This window comes from Olea europaea, chromosome 18, assembly GCF_002742605.1.
Source record: "Olea europaea var. sylvestris chromosome 18, O_europaea_v1, whole genome shotgun sequence".
Classification (NCBI taxonomy): domain Eukaryota; kingdom Viridiplantae; phylum Streptophyta; class Magnoliopsida; order Lamiales; family Oleaceae; genus Olea; species Olea europaea.
Window position 1 is genome coordinate 28,953,612 of NC_036254.1, and position 18,238 is coordinate 28,971,849.

The window sequence follows — 18,238 nt, forward strand, 5'->3', positions numbered from 1 at the left end:
CACCTAAATTTCTTTGTTCTTGTATCCATGATTGGACTGCTTTTGGACAACAGTTTGTTTCTTTGAATTTTGCCCACCATTTGATCTTGAATCTTCTTGTAATTTTTTGAGTTGAGAACAAATCTTGAAGATTTTCATAATGGAAGAAATCCCAACAGAAAATCCATGAAACTTTCATATTGAAAGCAAATTGAAACAAAAGATTTTCTTGAGGCTTGAGAAAAGATTTTGCCTCTCTTTTGAAGTATTCATATCCTTGAAGAACTAGACTGGGTAAAATTTGTTCTTCAAGTCCATGATACTGAAACCAAGTTTGAAACCAACTCGAAAAATGAGGGTTACAATTTTGATTAAAATTGATAAACCAAGAATGGAGGTTTTTCTCCGAATGAATTGATTGAAGTTGATACAGTGTACCAATTTCTAGTTTTTCAAATAGATGTTAAGGTAGTCATATACTGTTTGTTGTTTGGGTTAATAAAAATCGCTCCGCTTTCATGTTTGCTGCAATGTGGCCATTTCCATCTAATTATTACGCTGTTATTGGTTTTCATATTGCTGGATGTTACCTTTTACTTGGTCGTAGGACGTGAAAATTATGAAAGCTATGAATGAAAATGAATTTGTCCAATCTGTCGAAGAAGACGTGTCAGACAATATCAATGTTGTGGACAACGAAACATTAGGAGGTGATGGAAAGATTGTGCCTGAGGTGGGTATGACTTTTATGAATGAAAATGAGTTGTTTGATTTTTACAAACGATATGCTTATGTAGTAGGTTTTCCAGTGAGGAAACGAAATTTGAAAAAGGGGGATGACGGAGTCGTTAGATATGTGACGTTTACATGTAGCTGTGAAGGTCGAAGAAACAGTAATACAAACATTGCTTTGAAACCGCAACCAACAAGTCAGATAGATTGTAACGCGAGGATATCTGCATCGACTGATTGTCATGGAATATGGAGAATTAACACCGTCCACCTCCAGCACAACCATAAGACAAGTCCTTCCAAGTCTAGTTCGTATCGGTGTAACTGAGAATTGAGTGCAAATGTAAAACAGAAGCTTGAATTGAATGACATAGCGGGAATTCCACTACACAAAAGTTTCAACTCTGTGGTTGTGGAAGCAGGTGGGTATGAGAACATGACTTGCGTTGAAAAAGATTGTCGAAACTATATTGAACAAGTGAGACGGTTATGACTTGGAGATGGAGATGCAATAGCATTACAAGCCTACTTTTCATAGATGCAAGCAAGTTGCTCAGGATTTTACTTCACTATGGATTTAGACAATGAGTCTCGGTTGAAGAATGTATTTTGGACAGATAACAAATGTAGGCAAGCATACAAGGAGTTTGGTGATGTTGTCACTTTTGATACCACATATCTGACGAATAAATATGACGTGCCGTTCGCACCTTTTATTGGTGTGAATCATCACGGATAATCAACATTGCTTTGTTGTGGGCTGTTGTGAAATGAGAATACAAGTACATTTGTGTGGTTATTTAGGACATGGCTTCAATGCATGCAGGTTCGACCTTCCCACGGAATTATTACCGATTAAGACAGAGCCATGCAAAATGCAATTGATTTTTTTTTTCCAAATTCTAAACATAGATGATGTTTGTGTCACATTATGAAGAAACTGCCAGAGAAGTTTGGGTACCATGTTAGCAAAAGTTCAGTATTTCCCACTATACATGGATTGGTATACGATTCGCAGGCTGTTGATGAATTAAAAAACGGTTGGAAAGCAATGATTGATGAGTTTGACCTGCTTGACAATGAGTGGTTATCGGGACTTTACGAAAATCGAGGTCGTTGGGTACCTTGCTTTCTGAAAATGACATTCTGGGCAGGGATGTCCACAACACAACGAAGTGAGAGTATGAATATATTCTTCGATAGATATGTCCATTCGAAGACCTCGTTGAAGCAGTTTGTTGAACAGTACGACAGAGCCCTAAGGAGTAAGGTTGAGAAAGAGTTCCAGGCTAATTTCAAATCGTTCTCACAAATGGTACCGTGCGCGACAAGTTTTGAGATGGAGTAACAATTTTAGGTAGTGTACACTATTTCAAAGTTCAAGGATGTTCAAGATGAGTTTATAGGAAAGATGTATTGCGATGTTACTTCAGAAGCAAAGTGACCAAATGGGATGAAGTACGAGGTTCGAGAGTTTGTAGTATACCACGAGGGTAGGAAGAAGAAAACATTTTTCGTCTCATTTCTGAAAGACACATGTGAAGTGACGTGCAGTTGCCACTTGTTCGAATTTCGAAGAATTATTCGCAGGCATGCGATCACAATATTCGACCGTAATGACTTAACATCAATACCAGAGAAGTATATATTACGGTGATGGAGGAGAGATGTCAGTAGAGCACACACGAGTGTACCAGTGAACTATGCAGGGTTGGTCAGTACGCTTGAACAATTAAGATATGTTTATATGTGCCTAGCTTTTTCAAAGGTGGTGGACCTCGCTTCAAATAATGAAGGGCGAGCACGGGCGATAATGGATTGGATAAAATCCCAAGCCACGGAACTGAGGACTACAAGGTCGAGTTGTGGTAGTAATTCCCTGATCCAGCAATCTGTTCATTTGGCAACACAATGTACTACTTCGCAAAATATCGCTTGTGTGAGCATACTAGATCCTAAGTTGTCGAACAGGAAGGGGCCTCCAAGAAAACTACGGAAAAAAGGTCCCTTGGAGTCGACTATGAAGAAAGCAAAGGTATTTTCTCTATTAACCTATCCAAGTGCATTTGAACTCCACCACAAACTCTGATTTAAGTTCATATATGTGCAGGCGAGTTCGAAGTCAGGCAAAGGAAGGAGACCAAGAGAAAAGCATAGTGGTATGGAATTTATAGCACTCGACGTCCAACCATCGCAACAACTTCAACATTCGCAACCGACACCATTCTCGTATTCACAGCTTCTGTTGGTTAGTAAACATATTTTTTTTTCATACTCTCTGTTTCATAGTTATAATTATGTTTATGTTGGTACTTGACGTAAGGCGACATCGAAAGTTAACTGTGTACACAACAATTACCTGCATCTAATTTCATCACATCGTCGTCTACTAATGCTATATTCAATTCACAAGGTAAACAAGTGTTTAAATAATTCTAATTGGAACTTAGTTGTTTTCCCTTTTGTCATGTGTTTGCTCACCCAATTTTCTCTGCCTCCAGGGACGTACTTTGTTAACTCGCAGATACTATATTCGGAAGCCACAGTTAATGGAATGAGCCAAATGGCGTACAATTTTCTTCAGGTTTTTTTTTTGTAAATCTAGAAATTGGAGGATAATGGTACTACGTTTCCTACCGTCTCATGTTTTGTTTTTACTTTCATTCTCAGGTACTCGGTGCAGACTATTTTTCGAGTGCAATGTACATTGCAAATTCGTCCAACAATGTCCCAAATTTGCTCCAACTTCACAACAATGCGGGAATCCCATATCAATAGTGATGTTGGAGGATGCCGAGTTGGGATGTATTTCATTTGTATAGCTTTAAGTAAACATGCATGAATGTTCCCGGGTTATAGTCCGTAGTAAATTAATGGGAGTGTTTCCCATTGGTAGAAGTACCTTGCTATATTGATTTGATATTAGAAAGGATTTTCTACAATGTTTTGAGATTAATCTAAAGTAGGGGCATTGGTGCATTATGAAGTAATTTTCAATTGTTGGATTTGATTTGTGTTGAGTAAGAAAATTTTAGCTTGATTTCTTTAGGATCATTTTCAATCTAGAAAACATTGCATATTACAAAACATTGCTTATTACAACCTGTTAAGTGCTACAACAAATTTCCAATATACCCATGTAATACATAGACAATGATAATATCATTAAAATGACCAAATACATAGTTCAATAAAGTCTTCATACATCAGCAGCTACAAAATGTAGAAAATCAAGCCAAATACAAAGTTCAATAGAAGGAAAATTCCATACATTCAATCCCAGGTTTCAAGGTAATCAAAAACATGTTTGCTAATAGTCAATGTTGCCTAGTACTCATGAAGCGCAACCCTTCCCTTTTCCATTTGCTTTGGCACTTTCCTTTCCCTTTTGGAATGTCACGTTCAATGAAATTTTGATGTCCCGTTTCTCGAATATTCTAACTAGACTATTGAACATGCTTGGCAAATCTTCGACTTCCTCGTTGGCTGCAACATTCACTAGTTCATTACTTGTGCTCGATTCGCTGCTCGATTCTTCATTTAGGACTCACTAGAAATACCCGCAGTTAACATTACATGTTTTGAACAATCGCCCTTTTTTTTACTCCCTTTCAACTTCATAACATTTTTGCAGCCCGTGTGCACACAATGGGCATCGTCATTTTATTGGACAGTCCGCGAAAAAGTGTTTTGTATTTCTACAACTGTGACAAACACCAACGTCCCTTCCTCTCATCATGGAACAAAAATTAGATTCGACCGCTATCCCAACAACTAAACAAGCACAACAACTTTTACCCAACATCTAAACAAGCTCAACCAAAATCAGATTCGATCGCCTCCTGCATTCTTCTACAATTACTTCTACACAACCAATTCACTATCCATTAAATAGAACATCTTAATGTACACAATAAATTAGTAAACGAGGAAACAGAATTCAGCTTACCCGAAGGCGAGCGAGGTCAGATATTAGTTCGACACTACCCAACACACTGATAATGCACCAATTCCTCTTCGGTTAACTATAGAAATTTCCATTTGTCATTGATTGATGCTTCTAAATCTACTAAAAATGCACAATATGTTTCAACAATATTGAAGAAGAAGAAGAAGAATAAGAAGAAGAAGAAGGAAGCTCCCTCCTTCCACACTTCAATTTCGGAAATTGAATGTAGTGAACCGCTTGAAAAGCCAGTAGAAAGATATCTATTATTCTGGGATCAGTTAATAGGAAGAAGCAAAGCAAGTTATAGACATTACTCTGCACATTCACTCGTTTTCCCCGAGTTCTGGCTGTTGATAATCTTCAGAATCGACGAGTTGTTTTCATCTACACACAAATGACATACAGTCAGTACACAAAGTGATATCCAAGCCTTCTGCGCTGGCAGGAGGTGGACTATACTGAGGCGATTGCGACTGGGTTGCGGTGGCCGGAGGTGGAGACGAGTGCGGCTACTGTCGATAGACGTCTTCTTCGGAGGCAGAGATGGTTCCAAGGTTCTGAATCGACGACAAGGGACAGCAAAGATAGGATGCAGGAGGTCGATTTCACAGCAGCGATTTGTCGATCATGCTGCCGAAGTTTGTCCTTGCAGTGGCAATTTTAGGGCTCCAAATGAGAATTCTGGGTTCGCCGCTTTTTTCCTTGTCTGTTTTTTTGTTTCACTTTTATTCTGCAATTGCCACGTCATTTTGCAGGACTTCTGTGAGGTTGCTGTCTGTAGTCGGCTTAACTATTGGGGTCCATTGCTTTTTGTATTTTAAAGTAAATAAATTGTAGGTCCCACAGTTATTGCGTTCTTATTTTAGCCATTTTTCTAAATAACAATATATAAATATGAGAACATCCTTGTAGAAATGTAAGTTTTGTGGTCGAAGGATGAAATTTATATTGCATGTTGAGCTTTTCAAGTTAGATTCAAAGAAGAATCAGGATGTTACCATGTTTTAGATATATATTTTGGTTGATGACATTATTGTTCATACTGAATGAGAATTGTTTTGCTTAATTGTGTTATTCGTATGATGAGTGGATATGAGAATTAATGGAATTATGAATAATATGGTTAACAAAATGTGTTCTCATTTTGACTATCATGTACTATTTGGGATCTTAAGTTAAAATTCTAAAAATACTAACTTGTGCTAGCTAACGAATATATAACTTACTTTAGTTAATACTTTATCACAAGGAAAATAAGAAGGAAAAGAAAAACAAACGTTAAATTCTGTGTATGAAAGCAATTGAAGTTTTCATGTCGAAGTATGAAATTTTTTATGGCATGTTGAGATTTTAAATTGGATTCGTGCATAGGAGGATGCTAACACACATTAACTATTTATTTTTATTACTTACAATGTTGGTCATACTGAAAGGAAATTATTATATTTTATCATGTTATTCGTAAGACATGCACACAAGAGAATTAATGTATGTTATTAATTTTATTTAATTGAATATGTTATCCTATTGACGATCTTATACTTTTCGGGATCTATAAGATAAAATTTAGAAGACATTGACCTGCGTTGAGAAATGTAACCTACTTTAGTTAATATTTATCAAAATGACTAATATCTCATACTAACAAGTAAGATTTGAGTGAACAAGTGAATACAAAACTAAATTAGTACAAATATATTTTGTCCTAGGAAATTTCGCAACAATGGTAATTACTAGGGTTCACTCTTTTTTTATTCAAAACTAGTAGTAAATACGTGCTTTGCATGCCTTATGTATCGGATGAATGACATATTTAATATTTTTGAAGTACTAGAACTTTTATTAATATTGTCTTAATTAATAATTTCTCGAATTTTTTATGAAATTTATAAGTTTATTGAATTTTCTATGGAGAGGGCAAGAGTTTTTTGTATTTAATAACTTAACTTTGCAATTTAGAATCACATACCTCAATATAGCCCATTTCGATTTTTCTCTATTATTTCGTGATGTAATCCTTCAATTTTGTACGTTTAGACAATATTATTGATATTACCTTCAGGGGGAGAAATTACAAAACCTATAAAAATGTAGGGCAAATTATGTACAAAAATAATGACTACACTTTACATCGTCAATTTTGCATCCTTCAAGCCTTGCTCTACTTCCTCAAGCTACTGATCATCACTGCAACCAACATTATAAACCTTCAAATTCAAGAATAATGTTAAAAAATTAAGCCCTTGTTTAAGTTACATTTTTTTTTTATCAAAATGCATTATTTAACAGTAATTTGATGATATTTCAACCATACATTTTTCAATAAAATAATATTACATGTAAACTCAAAACATTTTATTTTTTATTTTTCAACCATATAGTATCCATCATAATACTATTGTATAATACATCTTTTGAAAAGAAATGTGGCTCAAAGAACCCTTAAGACACAGAATAAAATTACAAACCAAATTATATTAAATTTTGAAAAAAAAAAAAGAATTTTTACTTTGATGTAACAAAATTATTATCTGATAAATATGCCAAATCAAATGAGAAAGTAACGTATGTATACATGTGAAGATTAGAATGTAAAAATCTAGAGGGTAAATAGAATTAATATAAACATGGCATTCAAGAAGCTTATGGACATTGGTGGCTGGATTAATCACCATTCCATCGAAGAATTGTGGTTCATTAATTAGAACATCAGTTTAATGATTGTGAAAATTAAAGCTTACGATAATTGAATTAATGCTACTAATCAAATTAAAATAATGTCTTTTTTCATTTCTATAAATGATTATTTAAGGCCATCATTTGAGCTTCTTAAACAATATCCATTTTTCAATTTCATTTTGAAATAATACAATTTATTAAAGATCATCTCTTGAGTTCCTTAAACAAAACCCATTTTCCAATTTTGTATTGACTAAATCAAATTAATGTAATTAATAAAAATTAATTTAAGATTAAAAAGATTAATTAGGGAATTAAATGGAAAAGAAAAGGGATTCTTTAAATTCATGTTGAATAAATCGAATCAATGTTATTAATTTATTATTAACAAAATTAAAGAAGAATTGTGCTTCGTCAATTAGAATGTCGGTTTCACGATTGTGGAAGTTAAAGTTTAAGATAATTGAATGAATGCTATTAATTAAATTAAAATAATTATTTTTTTAAATTTCTATTAATGGTTATTTAAGGTCATCATTTCATCATTTTAGCTCCTTAAACAACATCCATTTTTTGATTCATTTTGAATTAATGCAAAAAAATAAAATAAATAAATAAATAAATAAATAAATAAATATATATATATATATATATATTTTTTTTTTTTTTTTAAAATCTCAAATTGGGAATTCAAGGCCACCATTTGATTTCCTCAAACAATACCCATTTTTCAATTTCATATTGAATAAATTGAATTAGTATTATTAATTAACTTTAAAAAAAATTAAAACGAATCGTTGTTCTTCGATTAGAATGTCAGTTTCATGATTGTGGAAATTGAAGTTTAAGAAATTGAGTTATTGCTATTATTAAATTAAAATAATGCTTATTTAATATCTATAATTGGTTATTTAAAGCCATCCTTTGAGCTCCTTAAATAGCATCCAATTTCAATTTGATTTTGAATTATTAATCACATTAAAAGTTTTTCTTTTTTAATCTCAAAAGAGGAATTTAAGACATTCCTTTGAGTTCCTTGAACAACATATGAATTAGTGTTGTTAATAAAAATTAATATAAGATTAAAAAAGGTTAATTAGGGAATTATTGACAAATGGAAAAAAATGATTTTTTTAATTTCATGTTGAATAATTTGAATTAATGTTATTAATTAATTATACTAAAATTAAAATTAAATAAGGATATATTTGGCATATAGATAAATGTATAAAGGTAAAATTGGTATTCAAAAGTTTCTCTTTAATCCTTCCAAGTATTATAGATAAATAGATTATAGGTCTCACGTAGTTATAATGCTTGTAGTTACTGGGGTCCATTACTTTTTGTACTTCAAAATAATATAAATTGTCAATATTATTTTAGCTATTTTTCAACACAATATTTAAACATGACAAAATAACTAAGGACCACTTGACAAGGTTTTCGCTTACACTTTTCAAAGAAATCCCTTATACAAAGTGAAGTTTTGATGTTAAAACATGGAAGGTTTATTGCCTGTTAATCTTTTAAGTTGGAATAGGTGAAGAATCGTGATATTAACATATTTTAACTACTTATGTTCGTTGATAACGGTGATGATCATATTGAACGGGGATTGTGTTGTTTAATTATGTTATTTGTATCACGCATGGACGTGAGAATTAGTGGAATTATTAATCTGGTTTAAAAAAAATGTGTTATTGTATCGACAATCATATACTTTTTGGGATCTTATGTTAAAATTTAAAAGACATTGACACGTGCTGGCTAATGAATATATGCCTACTTTAGTTAATACGTTATCATAAAGAAGCAAAATGGGGATGAAAAGAAACACAAATGAACGTATCTGAAAGCGCTTGAAGCTTTAAAGTCGAAGCATGAAATTTTTTAGGGGCATGTTGAGCTTTTAAGTTGGATTTCAAGCAGAGTCAAGATGTTAACATGTGTTAAATAGTTATTTTCGTTGCTTACATTGTTGATAGTTTTTGTTTTTTCATGTTATTCATAAGACATGCTTAAGAGAGAATTAATTTATGTTAGTAATTTGGTTTTAATGGAATATGTTATCGTAATGATAATAGTATACTTTTCGAGATTTATAAGGTAAAATTTAGAAGGCATTGATCCGCGTCGAGAAAAGAGTATGTAACTTACTTTAGTTACTAGTTTATCTAACAGGCGATACAATAATCTCGCATACTAACAATAAAGATTTGATTGAACACGTGAATACAAAATTAAAGCATGGAAGTTTTATTGCATGTTGAGATTTTAAGTTGGATTCGACGAAGAATCAAGAAGTTAAATGCTTTGAATACTTATTGTCGTTGATGATAGTGACGATCATACCGAATGGGGATTCTTTTGTTTACGTATGTTGTTCATATGACGTGGATGTGAGAATTAATGGAATTAGGAATTTGATTTTAATGGAAGTTAGAATTAAAAAGACATTAACACGTGTTGGCTAATGAATATTAAGTATTAACCTACTTTTCTAACTTTTATTAAAAATGTGAATAGGATGTAACTGTAGATACAACAATAAAGCAATCTCATTTTACTGTTCACGCTATTTTTTTTCCTTTTTTTATTTTTAATTCTTTGCTTCTACTCATACTTGCGGCCATGCCGACAACCATGCTAACTGTACTCTCACGATCATACTCTTTATTTTTCTTTTTATTGATATTTTCATTTCTAATTTTTTTTTTCGTTTTAGTGAATTCTGTTTTTGTTGGACCACATTCCAGATATTCTCACTTCATCTTCGAAGGTTTCAACGTTGATTCTCTTTTTTTTTTTTGGGTGCTTTTTAGCTTGCTGTCGACATGGGAAGACAACAATGTTGGATACCTACGTCTCAGAGGTTGGTTTTTTTGATGCATATTTGATGAAAGAAATAAAAGTCCAAATAATGTAGAAATTCTACATATAGTCTCCACCTTATCGCTACATAATCCTATTATTTCGAAAAAAAAATGTTGGTGATTGGATTAAGAATAGGCGATCTTGTGAAAGAAAGAGAAAGCAGACGTGCATTGAGAATCCTCAACTAAAAAATATGATGCATAAAGTGCAACCTCTCCTGCAGTTCATTCTGATCGACGTTTAAGGATTTTCAGTTTAACAGGTTGATATTTAGTAGTGTTTATACTTTTTTTTGGTACTTGTATTTGTTTTGATTAGATTTTGTCCAAAAAAAAAAAAAAAATAATAAATTCAGGTGGCATGGAGAGATGGCACATGAGTTTAGAACTCTCTGCATACTTCGGAGAAATCAGCTTTGCTAATTTTTTTCTTAGCAGTTTGAACAAGCTAAATTTGTAGTTATTTTTATATAATAATTATGTTGACTTTATCTGTAGTTTTTAATTTGTCAGTCTTTGTTTTGTTTTAATTTGTTTATTGGTTGTTTTTTTCAGGAAAAAAATTCGAAAACTCCGCACTGTGCGGAGTGTACAGAGGAAAGAGTGATCTCTCTTGACAGCTCGAAGAGATGAATTGATCTCTGCAAACTGTTCGGAGATTTTTTTACTTTTTATTTTTTTATAGCAGTCTTTTTTATATAATATAGTTTATTTATATGAAATGCTTTTTTCGTTACAATTTCCTTTTTTTCAAAATTTTTTTCTTTTATGATGCTAATCAACATTTTGAATAAAGAGAATGAGTATTAGTGTTGAATATGCAGAAAAAATTAGTAAAGAAAATACTTATGTTTTGCCATTTGTTGTGATGGAAATGTTTTTAGTATGATTTATTTACTTCTACATCTTTTTAAAAAGTTGTTCGTGTTTGCGTTTCTATAGTTTTTAGTTTATCATCTTATTGTGCTTGTATTGTTGTATTTGTTCATTGGCTGTTTTTTTGTTTTTTTACAGAAAAAACTCCGAAAACTCCTTCGCACTCCGCACAGTTCATAGAGATCATTTGATCTCTGCGAACTTTTCGGATATTTTTTTTATAGCTCTTGTTTGGTCTTTTTTTATATATATAAACTTATTTGTATGGAATGCTTTTTTCCTTACAATTTCTTTTTTTTTTTTCAATTTTTTTTTCTTTTTTCTTGTATGTGTTGCTAATCAACGTTTTGAATTTGGGGAATCAGGGGATGTGAGCGTGAGTGTTGAATATGAAGAAATAATTGGTAAAGGAAGTATTCCTTATCAACCTTATGTTTTGCCATCTTCTAAAATTTGTGTTCATTGTCGTGCTACAAAAATCTACAGAGAAAGCAAAAGCTTTTGTTGTTGTGATAGAAAGGTCAAATTACAGTTACATGATATACCTCCTGAAATGTATGATTTATTTACTTCCACATCTGAAGATGTTGTAGCTTTTAAACAGGTTGTTCGTAGTTATAATAATCATTTTGCGTTTACTTCGTTTGGTGTTAAGTATGACAAATAATTGTGTAAGAATAATAAAGGCATATATACTTTCAGAGTTCAACGACAAGTATATCATTTCATAAACTCACTTGTGCCAAAGAATGAGAATCCAACGTATTTACAGTTATACTTCTATGATATTGAAAATGAAATTTGTAATAGACTGAATACTTCTGACAAATTTTGTAAGTTTACTTTAACAAAGTTGGTAGATGTTCTAAACAAAAATCCCTATTCAAAGTTTTTCGATCATTAAGTGAAGTCAGTGATTTAGAATCATGTTGTATTTTACTGAAGTCTAATCCTGGTATTGATCAAAGAATATATAACTTGCCAACATCAGAACAAGTGGCTATATTTTGGGTTGACGATGACCCATCTACAAATACTAGAGGTCGGGATTTATTAATTTGTGGACATTCAAGTAATGCATATAAAATTTAATACTATTATGGTTGTTATGATCCTCTCCAATATCCACTACTTTTCTCGTATGGAGAACCTGAATGCAATGAAGGTATTGAAAAGGTGAATGTAAATGTTCACAAGCTTTAGATTGTCAGGATTTAATAGAAGTTAATCATGCCCATTCTGCTAATCAATTATTGGAAGTAGAAGACTATGGTAAATGATTTTAGTAATTTCTATTTTTTAAAATAATTTATTTATGTTATTAATTGCATTTAGTGAATGAAGTTTTTGTTGATATATTCTTTTTTTTCTTGCAGTTTTGAAGGCAAAGAAAAAATGAATAACTGTATCATGTCGGGAATATTCTTGTTACAAACTTCAAATCAGGTGTGTAGATAATTATATTCTTTTACATGCTGTCAGACTTTTACAGTAATATGCTGTGGATATGTATGTGAAAATTGAAACAGCAAGATTAGACTACTTTCGTAATAACCAAAAGGTTATAAGAGCTGAACTATATAAGGGAATTGTAGATAGTATACAAAATGATGAGAATAGAGGTTATAAAATTGGTAGATCATTAGTGTTGCCTTCTGGTTTTGTTGGGAGTCCTAGGAACATGACTAAAAGATATATGGATGCAATGTCTTTAGTTTAGAAATATGGTAAACCTGATGTGTTTTTGACAATGACATGTAATCCAAATTGGCTTGAAATAAAATGTGAATTGAAACACAGTGATGAAATACAGAATAAGCCAGATTTGTAAGTACGAATATTTCATGCCAAGTTTGAGGAACTGAAGACAAATTTGGTTAAGAGAAAGTTGTTGGGTATTATTGCTGCATATGTTTATGTGATTGAATTCCAGAAAAGAGGATTACCTCACGCTCATTTTCTCCTTATATTTAAACGAAATTCTAAGATAGGGAACTCTATACAAGTCAATGAAATTGTCTCATCAGAAATACCGAACGAAAAAAACCCTTACCTGCATGCTACTGTTGTAAAATATATGATGCATGGTCCTTGTGGGAATTTGAATCCTAAGAATATTTGTATGGAAAAGAATTTTGTGTGTATAAGTAATTATCCGAGAGATTACATTGAAAATACTTCTTTGAGTAATGATTCTTATCCACTTTACAAGCGTCACAATGATGGTGTAAGTGTTAAAGTAAGATGGTGTATGTTGGATAATAGATGGGTTGTACCGCATAATCCTTACATTTTAGCTAAATATGATTGTCACATTAATGTGGAGGTATGTTCTTCTGTTAAAGCTATTAAATATCTATATAAGTATATATATAAGGGACATGACTGCATTCATTTTACTTTAAATAAAGAAACAAACGAACAATTCGTTGATGAGATTTCAAACTACCAAACATTTAGATGATGTCTCCACCTGAAGTTATGTGGATGATATTTAGTTTTGATTTATTCGACATATCTCCTACAATAATCTCTTTACAGTTACATACTAAAGATGCTCAAACGATTACATACAAAGAGACAAATGATTTATCAAAGGTTATAAATAAGGATTTTGTTCACCGAACAATGTTAACAGAATTCTTTAGAATGAATATTTCAAATGAAAAGGCAAAAACTCTACTGTATAAAGAATTTCCAACCTATTTCGTATGGGATACATCCATGCGAAATCCCATACGAAATTGGAGTCCCAGAAAAAACAAAGATGTGATTGGTAGAATAATCAGTGCTAATCCATGTGAAGGTGAGAGATATTTTTTAAGAGTTTTGCTAAATCATATTAGATGGCCAAAATTTTTTGAAGATTTAAAAATAGTCAATGATATTGTTTTATCTACTTATTGTGGAGCAACACTTTCCTATGGTATTCTTAGTGGAAATAGCTATTCTGAGATGAGTTTTTCTGAGGCAGTTGCTTACCAAATGCCCATATCGCTGCGACGACTATTTACCAATGTATTGAGTTTATCTTGCCCTACAAATCCAGGGAATTTAAGGATTTCATGATAGAAGATTATTTACATGAATGTTTCACACAACAAAGTGTTGAGATGAAAGTTTTACACTGTATAAATTCTTTCTTAGAAGGTGTTGGTAAGAATATAATTGATTTTTGCTTAGTAGATTTTGATTTAACTGTGAATGATGATGATATCTTTGAAACCATGATTGCCGAAAAAATAACCAATATTAATTTTCAGTCAAACATACATTATAGTAAGAGTTTAAATAAAAAGCAACAAAATGCCTATGATATTATTTTGGATTGTGTTTTAAATGAGAAGAATAGAATGTTTTTATTGATGGCCCAGGAGGCACTGGAAAAACATATTTGTAATCGCACTAGTAACGGCATCATCAGGTGTAGCTGCATCTCTATTACCGGCTGGTATAACATGACATTCAAGATTCAAAATTCCGCTTGAAGTAAGTTGTGATATGCGCTGTTCGGTGAGTAAACAGTCTACGCTTGGTAAACTTTTAGCATTAACTAGGCTAATATTCTGAGATGAAACACCAGTGGTTCATAAATATGCTTTTGAGGTTTTAGATAAAATGTTAAGAGACATTACTAAATGTCAATTACCATTTGGTGGAAAAGTTATTATGTGTGGAGGAGATTTTTGACAAGTTTTACCAGTAGTACAAAGAGGAACAAAAGACTATATAATGAAGGCAAGTTTAATTTTTTTACATTTATGGCGTTCTTTTACACAGATAGCACTAATTGAAAATATGAGAGCTAAATTAGATCCTTCATTCTATGAATATTTGCTGAAGATTGGGAATGGAATAAAAAGAACACATTCATGCCAAATGATTACACTTCCTCAAGATATTACCATCAATTTTGAAGATGAATTTAAACCATTGAAGGAATTAATTGATATTGTGTTTTTCAATTTCCAGACATATGAAGACAACCTACATATTATGATGAATAAAATTATTTTAACCCCAAAAAATGAATATGTAGATTTAATAAACAATATGTTGCTTAAAGAAATTCCATGAGAGAAAGTTACATATTTTAGTTTTGATGAAGTGATTGATAAAAGTGAAGGATTTATTGATGAATATTTTTTGAATATTCTAGCTCCAAACAGTATACCACCACATAAACTCATATTGAAAAAATTGTTCAATTATGTTGCTCAGAAATATTAATCCTGCAGAAGGTTTTTGCAATGTGACTAGATTTATTTGTCGTGACATTAAGCAGAATGTTATCTTGGCTGTAATTGGGACAGGAGAATATCGTGGAAAGCAAGTATTTTTACCTAAAATTCCGTTCATTCATCTTGAAGGCGATAAACAGTCTGTACCGTTTAGAAGAACTCAATTTCCAATTCGTCCATATTTCACAATGACCATTAACAAATCTTAAGGTCAAACTCTAGATTTTGTTAGCTTATATCTTCCAGAACCTGTATTTTTCCATGGCCAATTGTATGTTGCATTGTCTCGAGCTAGAACAAAAGAAAATAGAAAAGTTTTGATCAAACCTTTTGTCAAAAACAAATCATATACTTGTTGTACAAAAAATATTGCCTATTATGAAATATTGAATTTAGTTCACGGTAAGTATTAGAATCTTTAGCTAATGAAGATTTCTAAGGTATATTTTTAATTGTTTGTTATAATTCTTTATTAATTATATTTGTTATTACAAACACAAAATTAATAATAAATCTAGACTTATGACTTCTGATTGTCACGATGAAATATTGATTTTGCAAAATAGTGTCTTTGCAAAAAGGATTTCTGAAGTTATTCTTTCCAAAAATATATTAATTAGTCGTCATGCTTTGTATTTTCTGAATACAAGTATTAATCACACATAACTTTTTGAATTGTCTTACTTTTTTCTGTTTACTAATGGTCATTTGTTATTCATATTAGGTTGTGTAGCTATCAGATGTTGCGTGATTAATATGAATACAATTGGTAAAGCTGATATTTAGAAGTTTAGATAGAGATGGAGGAAACCATTTCTGGAAACCACTTCTGTAAGTTTTTTAACTTGACTTAATCATTTTACCATTCCATAATTATATTCCTATGTAAATATACAAAACACACAGTTTTATTCTACTTGAAAACATATTCTTGAAGGTGAATCCATCATACAACATATTAGTGTAACTATATGTGTGTGTGTGTGTGTTGATGTAACCATATATGTATTAATATATAAGAGAATGTTATGTTTTAGTTAGAAACATTGTAGTATTTTTGAATTATAAAGAAAGGAAAAAGTGTAATTTCTATAAAAATCTTTATGCGATAATCTAAGATAATTAACGAAAAAGTGAAATGGATAAACATAAATATTAAACATTATTGGTGTGAAAAGTTTCATAGATGAGTTAGAATTCCATCGTTGTGGTTTTTTTTTGTAAACCATGAACATTGGAGATTCGCTATTTAATAATTCAAATACGCATGTATCTCCGATTTGTAGTTCCTTCTTTGTCAAAAAATTGGCCAAACCTACAGTAAGATGGCGCATCACACCTTTTGGTCTTAAATTTGCAGTGATATCCCAGTTATGATGTAGAGAGTCATGAAGTTGAAAATTTTGCACATATCTTGATAGATGGTGTCTTGCAAACGTTCCTGATATAGACTTCGAAAAAATATGGATGCTGATGTTAAGATTAAAATAATGTGAAAAATGTAAATATAGAATGATATTTTAAAGATAGCCTACAATTTCTCGATGGTTGTTCTGATTAAGCATCAGTGTTACTTCAAATGCAGGATTATCCAAATGTAAAGTCTCGTCTTCTTCAACATCAGAGTCATATGTAACATTTGATGTAGAATGATCAAATATCCTCATAATAAATGATGAATTTTCATTATATTCAAATAATATAACAAAACCATCTTGCAAGTTATGATGGTGAAAAAATTGCTCTTATCTATTAGTCAAATATATTTCTCCATCGATTGTTTGTAACTGTATTATTACAATTATATCATCATACGAAGTTAATCGTACTCTATCACCTAATTTGTGTCTCCAGCAATTGACAAAAGATGTAGGAAGCATCTACATATATGGAAAAATATAGACAGTAAATAAAACATTCGTATAAATATGAAATGAAAGAATATATTATTATATAACTTATCAAATGGATGTTATGATTTAGTGAAACATCGATAATTTTGAAGAAGTTATGTGGCACATCCATTTTTGTATTGATAAACTGCAGTATGTATGATTTTTAACACAATTAAAGATTGAAAATTATATATCATTTAAAGCTGCGAATTTATTTTGAAACAATTGTAGTAAAAGAATCAAGAAAACAACACTAGATTAAACCTGATTTTTTGAGGAAAGTTTGGTAGGTAAAGGTAAAGATATGTAAATTGGTTAAGTATGAAGAAATGATATGAGAAGTTATTTAAACTAAATAATACTTGTCCTTTTGTGAGAGAAGATTTGACAACAGCTTCACGGGGTAGAAATATAGAAATAGACAAAGTAAGAAATGGACAAAATACTTCAAACAAAACACTTTTCCCGGATTTTTTTTTTAGATATGTCTGCTAGATTTGGTTAAAAATGAATTTTATTACTAAGATGTGAAGTGTTAAATGGTGGATTGAAATGAAAAAAAAAAAAGACTAATGAGCTTAAGAAGAAATAAAAGTTTAGTGATATAATAGAACTGTCCAATTGGTTTGATATGGTCTAATATGGAAATCAATTGTTTGTTTACTAACAAAGTAAACAATTAATAATTAATAATTTAAATCGCAAAAAAAAAAAAAAAAAAAAAAAGCAAATGCTTTGCACAGTGCAGAGCACTAGCTAAAATGCTCCACACTGTGCAGAGCAATTTTGCTATGGTTAAGTGCGGAGGAACTTTGCTATGATTAAAACTGTAAAAAAAAATTGGCTAATATATCATTCAAATTATTTGATTACTCAATAAAACAATTATTAAATAATTAAAAATTAATAATTTAGTAAATAAAAATTTAAATAAAAACAAAAAGGAAAAAAAAGAAGGAAATACTCCACACAGTGCGGAGCATTTGTTGGAGTTGCTCAGCACTGTACTCGGCA

The 18,238-nt window shown here is 31.3% G+C and overlaps 1 protein-coding gene and 1 long non-coding RNA gene across 3 annotated transcripts; one reads left to right on the plus strand and one right to left on the minus strand.

Moving 5' to 3' along the window:
* Window positions 1-377: 377 nt before the first annotated feature.
* On the plus strand, window positions 378-3,718 carry LOC111368085. 2 transcript variants are annotated; one of them, XR_002697946.1, is made up of 4 exons: window positions 378-2,746; window positions 2,822-3,124; window positions 3,213-3,295; window positions 3,382-3,718. XR_002697946.1 is itself a non-coding variant. In XM_022989278.1 (4 exons), exons 1-3 carry the CDS (start codon window positions 2,459-2,461, stop codon window positions 3,267-3,269), a joined length of 483 nt encoding a protein of 160 aa, XP_022845046.1. In that variant the 5' UTR covers window positions 378-2,458; the 3' UTR covers window positions 3,270-3,295; window positions 3,382-3,718. The 2 variants fall into 2 exon arrangements, 1 of the variants encoding a protein (XP_022845046.1); XM_022989278.1 differs by having other exon boundaries at window positions 2,822-2,959.
* Window positions 3,719-3,851: 133 nt separating this feature from the next.
* On the minus strand, window positions 3,852-5,388 carry LOC111368086. The gene is made up of 2 exons (XR_002697947.1): window positions 4,661-5,388; window positions 3,852-4,575 (listed from the first exon to the last, which is right to left on the minus strand). It is a non-coding gene; the product is annotated as an uncharacterized LOC111368086 (long non-coding RNA).
* Between the last annotated feature and the right edge of the window lie 12,850 nt (window positions 5,389-18,238).